Raw genomic sequence first — 18,604 nt, 5'->3', positions numbered from 1 at the left:
TATTTCCAACATTGACTCTCAATACGTAGACAGACCTTTTGCAGACTTGTTCAAACTAAAACTTCAGTCAAAATTTGAAACTCCCCCTTATACAGACACTGAGAAACTTTTGTTGTGGACAAGAAAGCATACTTATGTAACATGTTCTCGACCGCTGACTCTAGCTGTCCTAGATATCATCAGTCACAAGCAACAATGAAAGGCTACCAGTGCCCCACCCACCTTTATATCATGGATGAGGGAAGTCATGATGTGCCTCCAAATGGAGAAGTTGAGATACACATTGAATGGGTCACTTAAAAAAAATATAATAGAACCTGGCTTCCCCTTATTGAGTATGTGGAAAACTTCTCTTTCCCAGCAGTCTGACACTGAACCATATATAGGAGGTGTACCATACAGCTGTTTTTTCTTGTTCTCGTTATTGTAGTGGTTATTGTTCCCCAATATTACATATTCACGTATCCTATATTGCTCTCATATTTTAGAGGTTTTGGTTTTGTTTGTTTTCTGTTTAGTTTTTTTTGTTCTATCTTTTAAAAAAAAGTTAATTTGATATTTGTAGCACGTCGAGCTACAGACGGGGTTCCCTCAGTACACAAACAACCACACTCTGTCTTTGAATACACCACTTTTATTCAGCGTACTGCTCACATGGCACACAAAGTCTAGCTCAGTCGCCTCTGGCTCTCAGTGGCACTCCCGGTAGCGTCTCTCTGGCCCAGCACACTACTGCAAAGATAAGGGTAGAGTCATCAGGTAATCAAGGGCAGGTGAGGTAATCAACTCACCTGGTGCCGCTCTCCCAAGCCTTCCCCACACCTCTCCCTCCTGCAGCTGAGCACAAACCACACCCACCTCCACATACCCCCACCGCCCAACTTAGGCCGGGGAGCCATCCGGCCCAACCTACTATACAGAGGGTTTGTTTTACCTTCTCAAACGCCAGCTGACACTGCTCCGTCCACTGGACCGGATCTGAGGCACCCTTCCGAGTGAGGTCGGTCAGGGGGCTGGTCAAGTCCGCAAAGTGCGGAATGAACCGCCGGTAATAACCCGCCAGCCCCAAGAACCGCCTCACCTCCTTTTTGGTCTTGGGCTGTGGGCTGGCTGCAATTGCTGCTGTCTTGTCTACTTGCGGACGCACCTGCCCACTGCCCAAGTGGTACCCCAAATACCGTACCTCCCTCCGTCCAATGGCACACTTCTTCGGGTTGGCCGTGAGCCCTGCCTGCCTCAGTGACTCGAGCACCGCCGCCACACTGTGCACATGCTCCCGCCAGCTGTTACTATGGACGATAACATCATCCAAGTAGGCGGCAGCATACGCAGAGTGCGGATGCAGGACCCGGTCCATGAGACGCTGGAAACTGGCCGGGGCACCAAACAACCCAAAGGGAAGTGTGACAAATTGGTACAAACCGTACGGAGTGGAGAAGGCCGTTTTTTCCTTAGACTCTGGAGACAAGGGAATCTGCCAATAGCCCTTGGTTAACTCCGGTGTCGTGAAAAAGCGAGCAGTGCCTAACCGATCCAGGAGCTCGTCGACCCGAGGCATCGGATAAGCATCAAACCGTGACACATCATTCACCTTGCGATAGTCCACACAGAACCGAATAGACCCATCCTTCTTCAGTACCAGAACAATGGGGCTACACCAGGCACTGTTGGACTCTTCTATTACCCTCATCTCCAGCATGGCCTTCAATTCCTTCTGAATCACTTTTCTTTGGTGTTCAGGTAACCGATAGGGCCATGAACGCACCCTCACGCCCGGGTGAGTCTCAACATGATGCTGTATGAGATTTGTCCGTCCTGGCAGGGGGGAGAACACATCAGCAAAACGCTGTTGCAACGCGGCAACGTCTGCTCTCTGGGACGGTGTGAGATGGTCATCACAAAGGAGTGAGGCTGGATTGGTGGAATTTGGTACCTCAGGCCCCAACTCATCTCTCTCTTTCACCGTGGTCACCAGAGAAACAGGCTCCGCCTCTCTCCATGCTTTGAGGAGATTGAGGTGGTAAATCTGTGTTGCTCCTCCCCTGTCAGAACGCACAACCTCATAATCGACATCACCCACTCGCCGTGTGACCACAAAGGGCCCTTGCCACTTGGCGAGTAATTTAGAGCTGGAAGAAGGGAGTAATACAAGTACTTTATCTCCCGGTGCAAATTGTCTGAGCCGAGTTCCTCTGTTGTACAGGCGCTGTTGACGCTCCTGGGCCCTGAGCAAATTCTCCCGTGACAACTGACCCAATGTGTGGGGTTTTGCTCTCAGGTCCAGGACGTACTGAACCTCATTTTTACTTGGGCTCGGACCTTCCTCCCAGCTTTCTTTAACAAGGTCCAGAACCCACCGTGGTGTCCTGCCAAACAGCAGTTCAAAAGGAGAAAATCCCGTTGAGGCCTGGGGCACCTCACGCACTGCAAACAACAGAGGATCTAGCCACCTATCCCAATTACGGCCGTCATCGTGCACAACGGATCATGGACTTCAAGGTTTTGTTCAGACGCTCGACAAGGCCGTCGGTCTGAGGGTGGTACACACTAGTCCGATTTGACCTGATGCCCAACAACCCATAAAGTTCCCGGAGTGTGCGTGACATAAACGAGGTGCCCTGGTCCGTTAGGATTTCTTTTGGGATCCCAACTCGGGAGATGACCTGGAACAGTGCCTGTGCCACGCCCTTTGCAGAGATTGTGCGCAGAGGCACTGCTTCTGGATATCAAGTTGCATAATTCACTAGGACTAATACAAAACGATATCCACGTGCGCTCCGGTGAAATGGCCCGATGAGGTCCATGCCAATACGCTCAAATGGAACCTCCATGAGTGGTAATGGGCGCAAAGGTGCTCTCGGGATGGCCGGTTGGTTAACCAACTGACATTCAGGGCAAGACGCACACCAGCGGCGTACATCTGCCCTAATGCCAGGCCAATAGAATCGGGCCATTATCCGGTTAAGTGTTTTCTCATACCCCATATGCCCCGCCATTGGGTTATAATGAGCCGCCTGGAAAACTGTTTCCCGGCGGCTGTCCGGTACCAACAACTGGGTGATTTCCTCTGCTGTCTGAGTGTCACGACTCACTCTGTATAGCCTGTCCCTAACCAATGCGAAATGCGGATATGTCTGCACTGCGTCAGGGCGCACCAGCTGACCATCAATTTGTATCACTTGGTCAAAGGCAAAGCGTAGAGTACTGTCACGAGACTGTTCGAGTGGAAAATCTTCCGTGGAGCACCACATGGGAACCTGTGGAGCCACTGGCGGAGGCACCACAGGTCCCCCCTCCCCCTCTGCAGTGTCGGACAACCTCGCGTCACCACTGAGCACGGCGAACATATCCCACAACCCTACCGGTCGTGAACGCACCCCCGCACACTGCTCCACTAATCGATTAAACCCGGGCCAATCCGTGCCCAAAATCAGGGGGTGCGTCAGGCGGGAACTAACCGCAGCCTTAACAGTATGCTTTTTACCCTTATATCTAATTTCCACGGGCACAACCAGGTATCTGTGAATATCCCCATGTATGCATCTAATGTCCACCCATGATGCCTCTACCAAAGCCCCGGGTCGAACCAGGTTCTGATGAATTATAGACTGCGTGCAGCCCGAATCCAATATTGCCCGATGTATACCCCCTTGAATCCTTACCGGGACGCTGTATGTCCCTCCTGGACCGGGGGAGGGTGTTGGTGGGCCGGCAACCCGGATCACCTGACCGACCTCGATGAGAGGGCACTCCCGCACCGCCAACACTCCTTCCCTGATGCCTGAGGAACCCTCTGTGGGTCGAGAGCGGCACCCGTAGCGGCTGGACCCTGGGGAGGAGAGAGAGCAGAGGGTTGGTTAGTGCGCGGCGGAGGGAGAGGCCGGGCAACAGTTTCCAGACGGGCGGTAAGTGGGGGTCTTCTGCGAGGCGCGGGCACGGGTCGGGTGGGTGCAGAGGGCCGCCTCTCCGGAGCTCGGTCCCCACTGTGGACGGCCAGGTGATCCTCTGCGAGGGTGATAGCGGCCTCCAAATCCACCGGACGGTGGCACCGCACCCACTCCGCGGTCCTGGTCGGGAGCCCCTCCACAAACTGTTCCAACACCACCTGCTCCAGCATCTGCCTCTCTCCGACGGATCCCCCCGGCTGCAGCCACCTGGTGGCAGCGTCCTTCAGCTGCTGCGCATAGACAAAAGGACAGGCGGAGGGTCCCAAGGTGGCGGACCGGAACCGGCGGCGGTGATCCTCAGGGGAAAAACCCATCCTGTCCAGGATGGCTCTTTTGATGTTTCGGAACTCCCCCCGAGAAGAAGCTGGCAGGCCAAGCGCTGCAGTCTGGGACTCCCCTGACAGCAGGGGAAGTAGGCGCACGGCCCACTCCACCGCCGGCCAGCCACCTGCCTCCGCCGTGGCCTCGAACATTTCGAGGAAGGTTTGGGGGTCAACTGCCGCTGTCATCCGGTGCATGGTGATACCGGAGAAGGAGGAGGGTGGAGGAGATGGTACCTGAGCCCCCGACCGGGCCAGCAGCCCCTCGAGCAGCTGGTTCTGCTTCCCCGCCTGGTTCTGGAGTGCCTCCAGATGCCGCCTGTTAATCGCCGTCTGCTTGCTGTGTACTGCTGTGATCTGCCCCAGCATCTCCCCCAGCAGTGAGACCAGCTGTGAGGGCTGCTCCATAAGCGGCTGCGGTGTCGGCTGCAGAGTCGGCTGTGGAGTCGGCTGCTGTGGAGGCCGCTGTATAGGCGGTTGTGGATCAGACATTGCTGTGTGCTGGCCCCACGTTGGGCGCCAGTGTAGCACGTCGAGCTACAGACGGGGGTTCCCTCAGCACACAAACAACCACACTCCGTCGTTGAATACACCACTTTTACTCAGCGTACTGCTCACACGGCACACAAAGTCTAACTCAGTCGCCTCTGGCTCTCAGTGGCACTCCCAGTAGCGTCTCTCTGGCCCAGCACACTACTGCAAAGATAAGGGTAGAGTCATCAGGTAATCAAGGGCAGGTGAGGTAATCAACTCACCTGGTGCCGCTCTCCCAAGCCTTCCCCACACCTCTCCCTCCTGCAGCTGAGCGCAAACCACACCCACCTCCACAATATTTTTCTTTCAACTTTTTTCTTTCATATTTCTCTTTACTGTTTGTGGCCAATGCTGTCTTTAAATGTTGTATAAGAAAACGATAAATAAAGTCTTAAGAAAACAAAACTACAGTGTTGCGACTGTGCTCTAGAAATCATTTCATCTCTAATAGCATCGAACATACCCTAAAAATCATCACAGGTAAGTTGCAAGCTAAGGCTAGCATTAGCCTCTGTAGCTTTGCGAGTGTCTAGCGGTGGGGTATTACTATTGCTAACAGTCTGTTCTGGTTCTCTGCTCTTGTGCTGGGCTTTCTGCTCATCATATGGTCCTGGTATTGAGTTTAAGTTTCACAACAAACTCTTATACACAAGAAGTGTGTGTTTCATAGAGTTCAGTCTTTGCTCTGCCAGGAAAACTGAACTCTGAGTGCTAATGTTTTAATTGTAATATTTTATTTGGTTGTGTATTTATTTTATTGTATGAAGGTTGTTTTAGTTTTATTATGCCCAAGAAATAAGTCTGATGGTCTGATGAATATTTTCTTATACAGAAAAACCACTGGCCTGATTTTTATGAAACTTGGTGAAAGGATGTATCATGGGCCAATGCGTCTGAATCACGTGGTGGATACACTTATATTTTTCTTTTTTTTTAAAAACATTGCAATATAGGTCAATTATAACACTGTTTCTTTATGATAAAGTCAAGTGAATTTGTTGTGCAGGTGAATCCGATTAAAGTGAATGGCGTGCCATACAATAAAACATAACGGCCACCTTAAACATCACTGTAGAAACAAAACACCTTAGTGGGGGTCTGTGCTCTTCAAGTGCCCTTCAGATTCTGTTTGTTATTGTCCGCATTAAATAAACAGACGGAGAAGTTCCTGGTTGGGGTAATGTGATCAATCTAACTTCCTCAGTGGCTTACTGGAAATGCACAGTAACCAAACACAAAGAGGTTATTGACAGTTGGCTGGGTATAACATGGCAACAAGAGCCAAGTGAATACACCTGGAGGAGAGAAAAAAGCACATAGAAAGCAGAAAGGAGGAACCGTAGCATAGGTTACAGGCATAGGACATAAACACATAACATGTTTGTACAGCTAGTGAATCTCAGTTTTTATGCCATCGTTTTGGCACGAAGCAGTAGCGAACCATGACTGTTGGCCCTCTGACTTACCTTGTTCTCTCTTACTGCAAATTATATGACAATTCCAGCCCTGAAACAAAAGTTAAGATGATAGGCCAGTCTTAGAAATGCAACGAGCAAACAGCACAGAGATAGAGAGAGTTATCACAAAAAACAAAAAAAGTTAATTTGTTAAGGTCCAGTGTGCAACATTTAGAAGGATCTTTTGACAGAAATGACATATGATATTCATACCTATGTTTTCATGAGTGGTAATTTTAAAAAAATAAATAAATAGGAATAATAAGAATGGTGTTTAGTTGCATGGAAATTAATGACATCACCTGGTCACTTCCAACCAGCATTATAATTAGTGCACTGTTAGAAACATAAAATACAGAAGCTCTCATATGAAATAACCAAAAACAGGTTTTCATGTCTTTTAATAGAAGTAGACAGGGCAGACCGAGAGAAACTACCGTAGGTTCACCAGAAAAAATACTCTGGACATATTGATAGTATATAAGAAACATTTATAAGAATGAAAAGTTCCCTCCCAGTAATAATGCAGAAGTGAGAGTGCAGTTTATTGCTCATCACCATCAAAACACATACTTCTCTTTAAATTGAATAACCCCTTAAAATAACCCCTTAAGTCAACAGTTTTCAGTTATGATTGCTACAACAAATCTACACAACAGTGGGATATGAAAATAAACGATTCAAAGTAACTTTTCAATGTTGTAACGCAAAGCAGCAAAAAGAAAATGATTAAATAAAGAAATTCATTATTAATACATGAAGATGAATGAATAATGGTAAACAGTAAGTGATTTCATTCAAAGGAAATAAATATTTTCTTCATGCAGTTGTAATTCAATTTAAACACACCTAATGAAATAAATCAAATATATTAAATACTTTCTGAGAGGACAATTGATTCATGTGCTACAATTCCACATTTACGGTGTAATTTCAATTTATCCCTTTTACTTCCAAAGAAGAGCAACCACAGCACTGATCCAGAGACAGTGTGATATGCTCACAGTGTGCCCTCCAGAAGATGTTGTGTTAACTGTAGTGACAGGGGCAGCTGTGGTAGATTCTCTAACTTGTCCCAAACATGTCCCCACATTTCCTACTCTCCACAACAGCCAGCTCTACATTCTGTGAACAGCAGGAGGCGCTGTAGGTAGCCACTGTAATGTTCTCAGCCTTGGCTCCAGCCACTGTGCTGGTATTGAGGGTACCGTTTCCTTGGCGGATGGTGACGCTCCCAATGCCAGTTCTATTGATGCCATCAGTGAGATTAGCAGTGAATTCCCATTGGGAGGAAGCACAGAACGATGAAGAGGACGACAGTTGGTCGATGTACTGACTACCTGACACACTGGTCGTGTAATATCTGTATTTTCTGAAATACATACAAAAGGAGCATTGCTGCAAACTCTAATTCAGGCTATAAACTGAATTTAACAGAAAGTTTGATTTTTCCTGTTAACCAATTCGCCATGGATATTAATTACACCTCCTTCCCATTTAAGGCTGAATCAAATTTCTTTCACTTATCTTGGAGTTCAAATGACACTTTCTTTCAAACCACTGTTTAAATATAGTTTTAGCCCTTACGAAAGCTAAACTTTCCAAAATGTTCTCGACCGCTGACTCTAGCTGTCCTAGATATCATCAATCACAAGCAACAATGGATCATATGTTCTGGCTCAATTATTTAACTCATTAAATAATTTGTGGACCTCTATATTTCAGACATACTCATATAACAATAAATCCCAACCCTTACATGGTGATGTTTGGTGCTCCATCAACAGAATATAGTATCACTTCGCATCAGTCAAATGTTATAGCACTCACCCCACTGTTGGCACGCGGACTAATTCTTACTAGATGAAAGGCTACCAGTCCCCCACCCTCCTTTATATTATGGATTAAGGAAGTCATGATGTGCCCCCAAATGGAGAAGTTGAGATACACATTAAATGGATCACTTAAAGAATACAATAGAACCTGACTTCCCCTTATTGAGTATGTGGAAAACCTCTCTTTCCCAGCAGTCTGACAATGAACCATATATAGAAGGTGATACTCTGATCTGACTCTAATTTTTTTACTTTTATTTTCTTGTGAATAACCTACATGTAACCTTTGTACCATACAGCTGTTTTTTCTGTTATTTTTTCTGTTATTGTTGTGTTGTTGTGGTTATTGTTCCCCAATATTACATAGTCCTGTATCCTATATTGCTCTCATATTTTGGGGGTTTTGTTTTTGTTTTGTTTCTGTTCATTTTTTTCTTTCATATTTCTTTTTACTGTTTGTAGTCAATGCTGTTCTTCAAATGTTGTATAAGAAAACGATAAATAAAGTCTTAACAAAAAAAAACTGTTCCATTTCTTTGATTTTCATTACCTGACAGGAAACTGTGAACTACAGAGTCACAACTGTGCTCTAGAAATGATTTAATCTCTAATAGCATCGAACATCCCCTTAAAATAATCCCTTTAGACAACAGTTTTAAGTTATGATTGCTACAACAAATCTACACAACAGTGGGATATAAAAGTAAATGATTCAAAGTAACTTTTCAATGTTGTAACACAAAGCAGCAAAAATAAAAATGATTAAATAAAGAAATTCATTATTTATACATGAAGATGAATGAATATTGGTTAATTAAAGACGTATCAGTAACAGTGATTCCATTCAAAGAAATGTAATTAGATTCAAACACACCTAATGAAATAAATCAAATATATAAAATACTCAGAGAGGACAATTGATTTATGTGCTACAATTCCACATTTAGGGTGTAATTTCAATTTATCCCTTTTACTTCCAAAGAAGAGCAACCACAGCACTGATCCAGAGACAGTGTGATATGCTCACAGTGTGCCCTCCAGAAGATGTTGTGTTAACTGCAGTGACAGGGGCAGCTGTGGTAGATTCTCTAACTTGTCCCAAACATGTCCCCACATTTCCTACTCTGTCCACAACAGCCAGCTCTACATTCTGTGAACAGCAGGAGGCGCTGTAGGTAGCCACTGTAATGTTCTCGCCCCCGGCTCCAGCCACTGTGCTGGTATTGAGGGTACCGTTCCCTTGGCGGATGGTGACGCTCTCAATGCCAGTTCCATTGATGCCATCAGTGAGATTAGCAATGAATTCCCACTGGGAGGAAGCACAGAGCGATGAAGAGGACGGACAGTTGGTCGATGTACTGACTACCTGACACACTGGTCGTGTAATATCTGTCACCTGGAGACACAGAAACAGGAATTGGAGAGATGAAGAAATAAGAAAGGGGGGCATCATACAAAGTATTTGTATCAGTAATTGTCATATCAATGTTGCACATACTTGCATACCACACAACTCTTCTGTGGCTACTAATTTTAGCCACCTTATTTTATTCTGTATCCAAGTAGGCCTACATATTTTTCTCTTACCTTGGCAACCACAGAAAACCTGAGGACAGCGTAGTTGATGTCAGTGGCAGCATTTTCTACCTCAATGGTAACAGTCACGTCTGTTCCTGATGCAGCACTGGCTGGGGCCGTTAAGGTTACGGTGCCATTGGCTTTGCCTCCAGTGCCTGCTGCTATGGCGACAGTGCTGGGTGAAGATGGAATAAAGTTGCGGTCATCGTTGGCTCGCACTGTGAATGTTCCAGTTGCAGAGTCATTAACAACTCCGTTGGTGGTCGTTGCGACTGTGAAAGGGATGGAGATGGTGGAGCCTGGTTCTATGTTGGTGTTGTTGGCTTGGGTCTGAGAGAAAGTAGGTGGGAAATCACGTCAGCTTTTTTATTGTAAATATGATATTAGGATATAAGGCAATTAGGATCCTGTTTTTAGTCACAGTAGTGGTGTGGCTCTAAGGATGGCAGTGTTGATCAGTCGGACCATCACTGAAATATCTCAGAAACTATTCATTGGATTGCCATTCAATTTTAAAAGACACCCATCGTTCTCCTAGTATAAATCCTATTAACTGGTGATAACTTGACTTTTCCTCTGGCATTCCTCTGAAATGTATGGTTTTGAGTGTAATGTCTCGACAACCATTAAATGAATTACCATGATATTTGGTACAAATATTTATGTAACCCTAAGGATAAATTAATACCTTTTATTGATCCCCTCACATCCCCCTGACAACATCACTTTATTCTATGTCAAAAATTTTATTTGTCCAACATTTTGGTTTATGACCAAACTAATGATATTCTCATTAACCTCAACATTGGTCTGTGGTTAATGCTAATTAGCTAATATTAGCCTGCTTATACACTAAATCGATATATTGAACACAGTAAACATTATACTTGCCAAACATCAGTTAGCATTATTATTGTACAAATGTTAGAATTATGACATTAGTCACAAGGCACAACCTTGCAAACACACAGTTTGCTCAACTATGATAATATTAGTACTGTTCATTCTAGTATAAGGTGATACAAGTGGTCAAGTGGATGGCAATTACCAAAACTTGGCCAGCAGTCAGGGAGACCAGTGTAGATTATTCACTTTATAAATGCTGAAGCAAAGTGGAGAATTGCTTTACTAAGAAACAAAACCAAAAGGTGATTGAGCTCACAGTAACAGCGATGCTTGAGGTCTTGATCTGTGTGGAGGCCTGTCTCTGGAAGCTGCTCGGTGTTGACCTGGAGGTGGAGCTGCTGTCCTCTCCTCTCAGGCGAACCACAAAGTCACCCTTTGGCACTCCACTGAATGTCACCAGGAAGTTACCACTTCCCAGTGACTGTGGAGGACAGGAAGAGAAAGAATACGTTGTCACAAGAAAGACAGTATACGGTCAGAATAATAAGAGACTGACTGTTGAATACTTGCAACGTCATTACTTTACACAGGCCTACCATATTGTAAATGTCTTCAGCATGACAACTATTAGAACGCTCTCTGTTGCAGCCCTGCCTTGTAATTTTGTCCGACAAAACATGTATCTTTCATCAAAAAATCTTGCCTGTTGCATCATTAAATACGAAAAATTATACAAACTTGAAAATAATGAAAGGGATTAAATGACAGTGGCAGGGATCCAACACAAAATTTCAAGGGCAAAGCTTACCCAACTTCAGATTTCCTATATTTGAGACAGCCGGTGGTTTAAATTCATTCTAACTTAGTATGAAAATCTACTTTTAAAAGACAAGAAATCCATCTCAGTAACCAACTTGTTGTCAACTTCATATAGTTACATTATCACTGCATGACAGTACAAATGCTAGGAATAGTTTTACTATAGTGACATCGACTAACAAATGGCTACCCCTCAAGGTAAGAAAGTTGTTGTTTGTTAAATGGTAAGCAGAAAAGTAGTATACACTTTAGTTCCTGGATACATTTTGTGACATACCTGCAGTGATCCGTTAACCTCTGTTGGTCCCGAGCTGTCAACCAGAGTGACCTCTGTGACCTTTACTGTGTCACTTCCTGTCACAGAGACCAAGAGGCTGGCATTACCACCTGAAGGTTGTGACAAGAGAGAAAGGAAAACTAGATGAGTATCATTGTGATGTGAACATAGTAATATAGTTTTGGTTGACGGGCTGGACTGTTAGTATTCTTGGTAAAAGAAGATTTTCAAGGCAAGTGATATATGATTCTTTAAAAAGTTATTGTTGAGGACACTGAGAAAGACACAAAATATTAAATATACCATGGGAAACATGTACAAACTGTTAAATTTAAGATGAGAATAATCACAAAAGTGGTCTAACCTGAGAGAGGACGTCCCTCCTTTAGACTGAAGTCCCCGTGGGCTCCTTCGTGAGCTTCCACAAGGTTATAAATGAAGTTCACTGAACTTTGACCTGATACACACACACACACACACACACACACACACACACACACACACACACACACACACACACACACACACACACACACACACACACACACACACACACACACACACACACACACACACACACACACACAGATCAGTAGGGGAACCATTTACAACAGTAAACACAACTGTAGACAACTGCAAAATAAAATCTTTTGAAATTCTTCTCATTTAACTCTCACTGGCACTCTATCATATTACTGACCTGTGACCTTAACAGAGTAGGGGTTATTAGAATTAACAATGATTTGCCATGATCCTGTTTGATTGTCAGTGTTGAGGCTTAAACGACGTAGGTTTCCTGCTGTGGTGAATGATGCCAGAGGACCACTGGACTGACTGGAACTCTGGGATATACCTGGATGAGGTGGAAACATATTAAAACAAACAATCTAAAGATGTTTCTAATGGCAGTGATGAAGGGAGTAAAAGGGAAATGTTACAATCAAAGCTAGTCCTAACTTGAAAGATAATAGCTGTAATGACACCTGTGGAGCTGGTGAGGTTGAAGGTGAGAGATGAGGCTCCTGTGATGTAGGCAGTGATGTTCCTTAAAGAACCATCAATAGCAAATGTAAAATTATCAGGCCTTCCAGGATTCCTTACTACCTGAAAAATTGTAACCTGAAACAAGAAGGAACAGAAACCGCATATTTATATAGATATTGCACAGTACCATCATCAGTCAGGTATGATTTTCTTGTGCGAAGTCGTACCACAGCGCTGGCTGATGAATCCTCTATTACACTTGTAGCCAGAGAGAGGTCTGACTTGGTGACCTCAATGGCCTGACCTCCAGAAGCTCGGGCTAGGTCACGGTACAGCTGGGCGTCGGACTGGCTCATTGAGCGTGGACTCCCACCCTGAGGGCTTCTGCGGCGCCGTCGACTGGCCAGGACGTCTGTCAACATGAAAGTTACCTAAAAGTATAAAGATAGTATAAAGTATATATATAAAAAAATACTTGTGATGGTTATATTAGAAATGCATATGTATGCAATTGTTAACATACTATTTTTAATTTCATTATGGAATGTATTTGGAGCAAGGATAATAAAAAGTTGACTCTTACCACAGACTTGGTGCTCTCTATAAGGGCAGTGATGGTGCTTTTCAAATGAGCGTCTTTAGCTGGAGCATCAGTGAAGACAAAGATCTCAGAGGATTGTGGAGCAGCAGTCAGGGCTAGCTATCAGTTTTATAGGGGCAAGAAAACATTTTATTCATTGAGAAATGGTCTGGAATAAAAAATAATAGGGATTAGCGAGTACACCATTATCTGCATCGGTTCAACAAACAAAATTATCTGTATTTGTATCAATACTCTGAAGGGGTGGGTCTCAAACCGGACCTGGGTGGTACCAGATGGAAGTTGTTAATTTGAGGTTAATTCTGCATTCAGTAGTTAGTCTGGCTCGGCAATAGTTCTATTTTATTGCTTGGTGTCCTTATCTGAATCATCTCATGGTGATGATATTATTTTGTTGCTTTACAAAAACTGATTGATTCCAAGAAAATAACAGTAGAAAACACTTGTTAATACCTGCAGTCCAGACAAACACAACTCTGGGATGTCTCCTCCTCCACTTGCCGACAGCTTATTGATACTGTCTTTGAAGACGTCCGCATTGGATGTCATAATCAAAGGTCCAAAACCTAAGTATAGAATAGATAACAGTTACCACTTACCATCACTCACTTGATTATACATTTCACTTTGAACTGTAGGGCTAAAGTACACAATTTACAATAGTAGAAAAACTTTTTTGAAATTAGAACTAAGCCTATTTTATTTGGAAGCTGTCAGAGGCAGCACACAGAAGTACATTCTAGTCAAATAGTAACAATCGTCACTCATGAACTACAAATATGTTTGTACCTGGGTCATTGAAAGGTACCAATATGTAGGCGGAGGGCTCCTGCTGGGTTCCCCTCTTACTGTCAATGATGTCAAAGGAAACTCTCTTAGCCTCAGCTATGTCATCGCTCATACTGCCTGTGGTATCGATGACAAAACACAGCACAGAGGACTGGGAGAGGCCCATCAATCTATGGGAACATAAACAGAGACAAACAACTAAATCATTAAAATACGGGGGTTGTTGGAAACATTATACATTACTTAATTGCATGCCCAAGAAACCGACAATGTTGATAGGATTATGCTATTGCTACTGCAGGTCTGGACGCCCAGCTGTCCCAGTTGAAGCTGAACTAAATTTGTATAAAAAGTCCAGTCATTTTAGACGTCTAGGATACATACATACATACATACATACAGTGCTGTTTTAATACATGAAGCATGGAGACATTATAATCCTGTTTTTTTAAATACTAATTTTATTCTTCTTGCATAGGGTCACAAAAAGGCTCAGATGGAGCGTTTCCATACCTGAGGAAGTTCTTGTCTCCGACAGCTACTCTGATGTCCTCCAGTAGCTCCAAAGTGGCATTCACAGCCAAATCAGCTGCTTTGTGGTGAAGTGAGCCATGACTGGATCCAACGTCGTCCTTGTTGATGCCCCCCACTGGGTCCTGTTTGCTTGTCTGGTCAAATGATCCACCGTGGCTACATTTACCTTGGACCAGAGAGAAAACATGTCACCTACATATGTTCACAAAATACTAATAGTGGAACACAACTGAAATGTAGCAGATTTCTTTTAGTTACCTGCAGGTTTTGCTGAGGAGAAGATGTTGAAATAGCCTGAAGTGAGAAGCCCCTGCTGCAAAAGGTCAGGCAGAAGGTTGTTTTCACAATTGCCCCCTGTACAGTTCCTACAGGTTGGAGTACTTAGATCTGCAACAAATTCAACAACAAAAATCAAAGGCATGGTTCATTCATCCTATAATATGGGAAAACATTAACCATGCTTTTAATAAACCTGCTTTACAAATGCATTACTTTACACATTACACTACTTCAAACCAAAGAGAAATATATCTATGTGTCTTAATAACTCAATTCAAACTGGAGTATGTAAACTTGCATGCATAATCATTTAATTCTATTACCGAATAAATTCTAATAATTGCTGATTTTATTCAGTGGTAGATTATATTTATACTGTAGAAATATCTCTTGAGTGTACAGACCAATAGCAAATTATTGTTTTTTCGTGGATTAAAAAACAATTGGATGTAGTTTAGTTAAAAAAAACTAAAATGTGAGTACTAAGCATGTGTTTTGTCCATTTTCATGTGTGGCTTTTGTGTGTACTGTACTGTAAAGCTTTATGAGCCCTGGCCGGGTGGATATTTGTTAACAGGTGACAGATAAACTGACAATGTGCCTAGTGTGATTTCTCATTCAAGGTATGCAGTTAGTGTGACTGAGCAGCAGCTTTGTGGGCAGCAGACAGCATTATCCTACCTGCCAGGTTCTCAAGAGGTTGGTCAGGTTTGATCAGTGTGCTGTAAGGAGCATTGTTCCCCAGCTCCACCCAGTTACTGTGGCTGTAGAAGTCCTTAATATAGAGAATATGAAAATGATTTACCACACCATTATTGCTTGTTGTTTTGATCATTCCCTTCACCCCTAAAGTGACACCACCATCCCCACAATAATGTCTTATTCTCACCTGTAGGGTATGACAAACTCGTCCAAGAGTCCACCTCCCAGCGACAAAGCTCTCCAGCTTCACACTGGCCTTTACAGCAGACACACCTCAACAGTAGAATAGAGAGAGTTAGGTGCAAACTGGGAGTGTTAGGTGCAAACTGAAGCCGCACTTTGCAAGATGTGAAAATATACTTGTCTGTAAAACCTGAATCACAATATGCAGCATTGTTAGTAATAGTGTGACATCAAATGTAAAAAACAAAACAACAAAACAAAATTCCTGAAATATGGTTGAATGTGTTTGTTGTTTCATGGATATCATGTGTTTGATGTGTACCTGCGGTGATGATATCCCGTCCTCCCTGGAAGGTCTCATCATCAAAATGGTGCTCCTCACTCAGTGCAAAAACCACGTCCACTTTTGCGTTGCTGAAGTACATATTGGCAATTGAAGTTTGGAACGTGACCGTTGACAGGAGAGAAGTGCCTGTAGTGGAACAGGCCATTTGCACCTTGTCAGCTGACAGGCTGTCATCAATCTGAAGACAAGGACACAACAAATGACTGAGTGCATGTTTGAACATCTATGTTTCAAACACTAACGCTGTACTCTCATGTTCTTGCCTCATGCAGTTTTGCAATAAAAAACGATTGGCAAACTAAATAATTTTTAAGATTTCCATCAATAATTCCTTTAATTATAAAGACTAACATCTACATAAATGGAGCACGACAATGGAACACAACAAAACAAAACAAACAAAAAGAGGTATATAATACCTCCAGTATTGTCTTTCATAAAATCCTTAGTTACTGTTCAAATTATACTTATATTTCAAGTGCAAATTGTTGAGGTCACTGACCCTGACCTCTTTCATTAAGACGGTATGTTTAATTCCCCTGACTCTCAAAAAAACAGTATCAAAATTGAAATAAATACAAAACATGTAATATAATGGATTTTTGGTTGCACCACAGTTCTCAAAGTTTCTCTGTTTCAGGGTAACTGTCCAACTCACAGTCAGGCTGAAGTCCCGTCCCTCAGAGGCAGCAATGTCTCTGCAGACCTCGGCTGTCTTTCTGAGGACCGCCTTTTGGGTGATGTCACGATGAGTGGAGGACTTCCCATCAAATGAGAAGAGCGGTTGGAAGCTGTGAATGAGGCTTGGCAGGGAGAGGACCACTGCAACCAGGAGCATGACTCTCCTTCTGGCCACCATGATGGGGGATAATGAAGTTGGAAGAAGAAGAAATCTGGATAGATACTGTCTTCTCAACTGTCCCAACTCTTATATCTGCCTGTTTTCAGTTGTTTCCTTCACCAGTTCTCATGTTTTGTGTTGCTATTACTTACACAAAATACCAACTAAAAAGAAGCAGGGGAAGTTTGATAATCTACAGTTACTCCCACACTCTGTGTTGTAATTTCACAGTGGGTTGCCACAAACAGAACACAATGTGATCAAGCACAGAGCAGAGCGGGTTATTGGACGTGAACCAGGGTTAATGAGGCAACAAGTGACAAGTGAAAACACCTGAGGAAGACAGAAAAAGAACAAATCAACCCAGAAAGCAGGAAGGAGGGAAATAAAACAAGCAGTTACACAATGCACTAATAACATTAAACAAACAGATAGCGTTAGTGCACACTATCATGAGATTACATTAAAATTGAGATTTCTATTGAAACCATGCTTTTATTGTTGGCTTTTAAATGCTTGTAGGTTGGCATAGACACAGTGAATAATGTTCAGTCAAATATGAAATCTCTGCTTCCATAGTTTTGATATAATCCCCAAGAAAAGAAGACAGTAACAGCATCTCATGTGCTATTTAAACATTTTCAAATCAATGTTTGACCTAATCTGAAAGACTGTAATCCCTCATTTTACTTACAAAAAAGTTAATATTATTACAAAAAACAAATTACGGCACTAACAAATTAAACGAAAACAAGTACAAATGGTACAATATGTGTAAGACCAATACAATTAGCAATATACAGAAGATGCAAATACATTTTTACACACTCTTACCTGTGTGTGCTTAGTTCTTTAGCAGTCCAGCCTTATTGGCACCGCTTCAGACAGCATTCCATGTTTTTATTCAGGTAGATTATATTATGTGTAGAGCTGTGTGTTTCCTGCTTTATCTGAAAACCTTAAGTGTGTGTGTGTATGTGAGTGTATGTCCTCGTTTCTGCCTCTTATAGTTAGGTCTGATTGAGCTAATGAATAGAATTCCACAGAAGAACTCCCACATACCCTGCATTTTCTTTGCGTAAGAGTTCACCTGAGTTCTTCTGATGGTGTGAGTGAGAACACTGGTGTGAGTGTCTTGTCATTGCATGTAATACATACTACTTTTTTTCCATCAACTCCACATCCATTTGACAGGATCCATCAATCCATCAATGTTCCTATAAGAACCCTGAACAGCTTGCCAGTCTATCACATGCCTAAAACATACAGACAAACCTATTTCTGGGAAATGTGGTTCCATTTAAAGAAATAGTTCATCATAGGGAATGTGCATCTAGCTTGGCTTTCTCCAAAGTTTAAAAATATAAAACTCTAAAACCTCTAAAACTCACAACTTAAGTTGTTGTGCCTCTGTTTGGATACTCTGCACTACTCCAATGGAATTCCACTCATGCTATAGTGCAGGTTGCCAGATAGGCATGTAATGGAATATAATATTAATAGGTATGTTTTCATTAGTCTGCCATTACCTGAATACAGAAATTATTGTTTTTGTTGTCATTACTTTACAATGTTGAACCGCCGTGTTTCTACAGTTGCTCAGAAAGGACAAACCAAACACTGGCTGTAGATAGGGCATTTTGCGTTTTTTTTTATGAGTTTCGCAGGCCACTGTAGTTTCTTCCACACACTTCACAGCGCCTTCTCGTTCCCAGGTTGTCAAATACAGGCG

General features: G+C 43.1%; 2 protein-coding genes across 2 annotated transcripts; both read right to left on the bottom strand.

Moving 5' to 3' along the window:
• Positions 1–614: 614 nt before the first annotated feature.
• On the bottom strand, positions 615–8,063 carry LOC127355117 (uncharacterized). The gene is made up of 4 exons (XM_051385615.1): positions 8,018–8,063; positions 6,268–6,307; positions 3,663–4,963; positions 615–732 (listed from the first exon to the last, which is right to left on the bottom strand). Exon 3 carries the CDS (start codon positions 4,757–4,759, stop codon positions 3,722–3,724), a length of 1,038 nt encoding a protein of 345 aa, XP_051241575.1. The 5' UTR covers positions 4,760–4,963; positions 6,268–6,307; positions 8,018–8,063; the 3' UTR covers positions 615–732; positions 3,663–3,721.
• Positions 6,643–17,894, bottom strand: vwa10.2 (von Willebrand factor A domain containing 10, tandem duplicate 2). The gene is made up of 18 exons (XM_051385609.1): positions 17,707–17,894; positions 16,690–17,205; positions 16,008–16,209; positions 15,690–15,775; positions 15,482–15,575; positions 14,780–14,908; positions 14,501–14,687; positions 13,988–14,157; positions 13,652–13,764; positions 13,181–13,297; positions 12,825–13,028; positions 12,597–12,732; positions 12,314–12,466; positions 11,978–12,070; positions 11,614–11,723; positions 10,834–10,998; positions 9,681–10,001; positions 6,643–9,489 (listed from the first exon to the last, which is right to left on the bottom strand). Exons 2-18 carry the CDS (start codon positions 16,888–16,890, stop codon positions 9,064–9,066), a joined length of 2,907 nt encoding a protein of 968 aa, XP_051241569.1. The 5' UTR covers positions 16,891–17,205; positions 17,707–17,894; the 3' UTR covers positions 6,643–9,063.
• Positions 17,895–18,604: the final 710 nt, after the last annotated feature.

Source organism: Dicentrarchus labrax, unplaced genomic scaffold (assembly GCF_905237075.1).
Source record: "Dicentrarchus labrax unplaced genomic scaffold, dlabrax2021, whole genome shotgun sequence".
Taxonomy (NCBI): domain Eukaryota; kingdom Metazoa; phylum Chordata; class Actinopteri; family Moronidae; genus Dicentrarchus; species Dicentrarchus labrax.
Note: the sequence above shows the minus strand (reverse complement) of the source record. Positions and strands in the feature narration are given on the sequence as shown.

Bases quoted from the DNA above. Each gene is read 5' to 3' on its own strand.
- vwa10.2 (XM_051385609.1), bottom strand. From the start codon at position 16,890: ATGGTGGCCAGAAGGAGAGTCATGCTCCTGGTTGCAGTGGTCCTCTCC. The intron at 15,776-16,007 runs GTACACATCAAA...TCTACTGTTGAG, and splicing joins ACGGGATATCATCACCGCAG to GTGTGTCTGCTGTAAAGGCC. The intron at 12,071-12,313 runs GTCAGTAATATG...TGTGTGTATCAG, and splicing joins CTACTCTGTTAAGGTCACAG to GTCAAAGTTCAGTGAACTTC.
- LOC127355117 (XM_051385615.1), bottom strand. From the start codon at position 4,759: ATGTCTGATCCACAACCGCCTATACAGCGGCCTCCACAGCAGCCGACT.